This window comes from Limulus polyphemus, unplaced genomic scaffold, assembly GCF_000517525.1.
Source record: "Limulus polyphemus unplaced genomic scaffold, Limulus_polyphemus-2.1.2 Scaffold341, whole genome shotgun sequence".
In the NCBI taxonomy this organism is placed as follows: Eukaryota; Metazoa; Arthropoda; class Merostomata; order Xiphosura; family Limulidae; genus Limulus; species Limulus polyphemus.
Window position 1 is genome coordinate 409,334 of NW_013665951.1, and position 5,229 is coordinate 414,562.

Sequence of the window (5,229 nt, forward strand, 5' to 3'; positions counted from 1 at the left end):
GTATTTTACTTTACTAAGTTTCTTAATTCAAAAGTAAATATTAAAAAAACACAGTTAAACATCGATTTTTGTGTGTCACGTGGTATGTTGACTGCAACACTTGTTCAAATTAGATGTTTGTAAAGTCAAAATACTAAGTCTATAGTTTTGAACAAATTAGAAACTCAAATTACCGATATTGATAAGCTATTATATAAAATAAGAGCTTCTTATCTTTTCAATTTGCTAAGATATTGCTCATGTAATAAACCAAACTCAGTAGCACCCTGCCCAACTCTTTTCATTTTTAGAAACGCTCCCTTATATATACTTACTTCTATATATGACATGAATGTCCAATCGGAAGCTTAGAATGTCCCCCTAGTGGCTTTCTCAGCCAATTTAGCATCTGCAGACACCATATCTCTTTTTCAAACCAAGATTTCAAGGAGGTAAGTTGTTTTTAGTCTGCTCAAACTTTCATATTTTTTTAGACTGTTTATCCAGGAGTGGAATTCTCAAAAAAAAAAGAAAAAAATAGAGTTACTCAGCTGGGTGAAGTGGACCTGTTTTAGAAAAAGAAAAAAATTCTATGTGTAAACACAAAAAAATGATAAAGCAGCTCAAATATGTTCTGGTACTAGTACTGCTTTAAAAAATATGTTTCAGTTCTTAGTACTGGTGAGTACAGGCAGAATTTCACTCATGCTTTTATCCTAGTTACCCTTTGTTTTGGGTCATTCACCTATGGTATCATGTTCATTTTTATTGGAAAGATTGCTGTATATTATTTATAGGTGGGGAGTGACAATTCCAGTGGTGGGTCATTTGATACTTTGAGGTTACAACCTCTGTTATTAGCTGCGGCTTGTAGAATGGCTCTAAGTTTTTTTTTTCAAGTACAAACTTTTAGTTCATAGCTCCATCATCTTTTGACCAATTTGAGATCTAATTACAGTTTTGGACTCAGGAAATCAAACCCTTTCAATTGATGTATTTGACCATGCCCAAGGTCTCATAGATTAATTTGTATTAATCCTGTCTAAAAGAATTTCAATTTGATTGGAGGCTGGGAGAGATCATGCAAGCCTCATGCTTGGTATTTCTGGTGCACAAACATATAGCTAATAAATTGGAAAACGAAGGTTTCATAGATTAATTTTCTTTAATCCTGCCTAAAAGAATTTCAAGTGCTGCGGTTATTGAAGATTCCATCTTCTTTTTCAGTTAGAATGACCAACAGTGATGTAAGTAGCGTATACGTTTGAGAAGATTAGCATTGTAGAACTGTGTATATAATGTAATTTTTTTTTTTCTTCGTCAGGAATAGTAATTTTCTTCTTTATAGAGATCTTCAAAAATGCCAGTAAAGATGCCTAGAACTTTCTTTGTCTACACACTTTTTATTTGTGATTTTGTTTGAAGTGTTAGATTGTTTTCCACAAGGTTTTATCAGTTGTACAGAGTAAAGATTTGATTTTGTTTACGGTGTTTCACCACTTTTACTTGGCATCATCAGTTGAGATGCAAGAACTAAAACTAACAATTTACTCTAGACTCCATCAAAACCAAGATGTAACATTTTCTGTCAAACCTCTTGTTAGTTGTAGCTTTTATGGAATTTGATGAAATAAACAGTTTATCTGCAAATATCACAATAATAATATATGCAATAAATGCATTTTTTTAAACTCTACCATTACCTTTTAACTTAGTAAGTTAAATAGAATTACAGAATGAAAATTAAAAAAAACATATATCTAGGTATTAATCAAATCAAATGAATATTTGATTCTAGTTGCAATGGTTTTTAAAGAAGTTTGGAAGAGGAATAATGGCTCCAAATATTTTCTTTCATAGGTGTGTTTAAGACTTTTGTTGTTCAATATCTATTGGGCAATAAGTATAGCAAGTCTTAAGTTATCCACGTTTGCTGGTAATACCATGATTGTTGTGTAAGATAGATATTGTACTGAATGTTTCTTTAATTCTAAAAGTAACAGTGAAGAATTTGGAAAGTATTTGCATTTTTTTGTAACCTATGTTTTTAATGTAGATGTTTTTAGAAATTTGTATTGTTGTTTAGTTGGAAGGAGGTTTATTGTAATGTTCATTATGTCTGAAACTCCAAAGTTTAGGAAGTAATTTTAGCAATATATAAGAATGAGTTAGTAAGTCTTTAAGCTAGTTAGCTCAGTGCTGCGAATATTATGCTTGTATTTTGGTAAAGAAGAGAAAATTAGCAAGTAAGTGGAATTTCTGTTAGTGTCTTTGTGAAGCTAGGTCTATTGGTAAATGTTACTCTTAACCATGGAATTTGAAGAAAAGAAATAAAACATTATCTTAAAGTGAACTAGACTTTCAATTTTTCTTTTAATCAAATAATCCAAAAAACCCTGGCTAATAATATAAGATGCCTTATTTTTTGTGTGAAGAATATTTGTGTTTAGCAAGAGGAACTGCTTGTTCTGCTTTTTTTATAAAAATGGTAAATTTGGGAGTAAGAAGGTTAACGTATTCTCTGGGATGAGATTAGTGTTTTTAATATACCATGTATTTGGTTCTCTTGTAAGAGATAAAAGGTGTATAAGAAAGCTACTCGAATTATATTTTACATAAGAAACTTTATTCCTTTATCCTGGTATTTATATTTATTCTGTTCGTGAGAATGAAATTAAACTTGATTTGAACAGAAATAAAAGCTTCAGAGTTGGATTCTTTGATACATGAAGTGGCAGAAACTTTATAGTGTGTGTATACATTATACATGTTAAATAAATTTAGTTATTTTTGTTACAAATTCAGCTTTTAAATAATACTGACAGATCTGCTGTTTGTTTTGTGAAATTCTACACAATTTTGTTACATGTAAAGAACTTTTTGGGGAAGGGGGCATTTCATATTTATCCTATCACATTGACTAATAATTATAATTAGTTTATTTTCTTGACTTATCAGATTGAAAACATGGATTAATGTTTCTTATACATAGAACCACAGTGGAATTCATATGTACTCCTTTGGCCTTTTAAACACATTTTATCTTAACTGTTTATGCACCAATCTTCTTTTGGGTCCATGACTTGGTTGGTTAAAGGGTCCCTAATAACATGACAAAAGTGAAAACAAAATTACTTTATGAAATTATAGGAAGAACTTACCAACATAAAAGAAGTTTTATTTAAAGATGAAGTAAACATGTTTAAAGATTTGAATTACATTAATTAAAGTGCTGTTTTTCTTTGTGTTCAAATTGACAGGAACTTATAAGATTACTTCTGACAGAATTGGATGCATATAGTATTGTACAGAAATTGAACCTGTTTTTTCCTCGTTGGGATGAAAAGTACGAGAAACAAGTGGAAGAAACTTTCAAACTGAAGGTAGGTTTGCTAGTTGCCTTTTATATAAGGTAATTAATTAAAATAAAGCTCAGGCTTTTTTAAAATTATTACAGAGCAGTTAAGTGTCTAAATGATATATTTACATATATGTTGAAAATGATAATGTCATAGGAAGTTACTTAGGTTTATTTTATAATTTTCTATTTCCTGAGTTCAGGAGAAGAATAAGATTTTAATAAACCTACAAACCAGTCACAACAGATGTCGACGTATGTTGTTACAACTCCTTTTAAGTGTCCATAAGCGACGTGCATACATCTTATCATCCATGACGGAAGATCTTAAATCTTTGGCAAGATCAGCAGTCACACATGTGGGAAAAGTTTTGAAGTTAATCAGAAGAAATCTTCCTCATACAGCTATTGAACAGGTAAACTTGTAAGCAGAATATGTGTTTAAAATAATTTAGTAAGAGTTGTATTGTTGTGATGTTTCATAAACTGTCATCTATTATGAAGCATACATAATTGTTATAACTTGTAATATAACCACCTAATCCAGTATAGTTGACTTATTAAAAGATTGTGAGGAAATTACTTAGGAATTTGCTATAAATTGATCACCTTTGAAATTGTTGTCAAGTTTTGACTGTGCATCATCATTTAGAATTTAAGAATTTAAAAGAAACATAAGAAAATTCTAGATCTTGATGAAAACATTTTAAAACATCCAAAGAGTGAAAGATTAGGAAAATTAAGTTGAAATATTAGGATACTTTGATGAAACTCCATGCCTGACAAAACGCTGTATAACTCGTTCAGCACGGGCTCGGTCTCTGGGACCACCCTCGTAACCATTTTGTGCTTGTTATAGTTTTCATGCTACAACATTTAAATTAGTAAATGCATGTTTATGAAATTTGGCAGATTATCAGTAAACATTACAATGCTTTCATATGCAAAATATCAACTTTTTTTATTAAGTCTTAAGGTTTGTAAAGCAATGTTTTTCTCATGTCTTTTTTTGTCTTTTCACATGTTGCCTATTCAACATGCAAAAATTAAAAATACTATTGTGCATCAGAAAATTTTCAAATTTTACATGCGAAATCTTTATGGTGTCCAGATAGTTATCAAACATTTCTTAAGAAAAAACTATATTTTATGTTATTTTCAGTAACGAATCTCTATACAGGTTTGGTTGATTTGACCAATCTCTTAACCACTGTAAAAAGAATTAGGAAATAAATATATAAATTATGCCTTTTTATGTCTAGAATGAACACACATTATAACACGAAAACATAACTGTTTAGACTAAATAGCTTAAATCTCATAACATTATACATTTATATATATTTATTATTTTTATTATATTGACCACTTAGCCATGCCTGGCTAACAATACAGAAGTTACAATGATGCAGTGCACGTACACTCATGTTACCATATCCAATAACATAAAACTGACCTTTAGTCTTTACAAAGTGACCTGTCTTGGCTGTGTTTTAGTAGACTAGCATTTTGTAAGATACAGTCGGATTTCAATTATTATACATTATATATGTATATAGATTATTGCTATTTAGAAATAAGCTCTTAAACTTATTTTTTCTTAAAACAAAGAATGATAAATAAAGAAGTAAAGTAAACAATTATCTCTTCTAGTTATGACCTTTGTACTCGGTTGCTGCTTGATGTAGGTTGCTAGCATTTTAAAATTTTGCACATGGAAGATATGAAACAAAATAATTTTTTTAGGTTTTATATATACAGTTGAATAACCAAAAAATCATAAATTATTATATCAATACCATAGAATTCCACTATAATTTATCAAGCTTAGTAACTAAGCTGTATTTAGGAATATTAAACCTACAGGTACTTATATGTGGGAATTTTTTTTT

At 29.7% G+C, this 5,229-nt stretch overlaps 1 protein-coding gene across 2 annotated transcripts in view; it reads left to right on the forward strand.

The window, feature by feature from the left end:
* Window positions 1-5,229, forward strand: part of LOC106457518 — an 18,638-nt gene that overhangs the window by 4,449 nt on the left and 8,960 nt on the right. For both annotated transcript variants that reach the window (XM_013916944.2, XM_022383484.1), the window contains exons 3-4: window positions 3,240-3,362; window positions 3,541-3,753. In XM_013916944.2, the coding sequence (XP_013772398.1) occupies window positions 3,240-3,362; window positions 3,541-3,753 (336 nt within the window). The remainder of the gene's footprint in view (window positions 1-3,239; window positions 3,363-3,540; window positions 3,754-5,229) is intronic.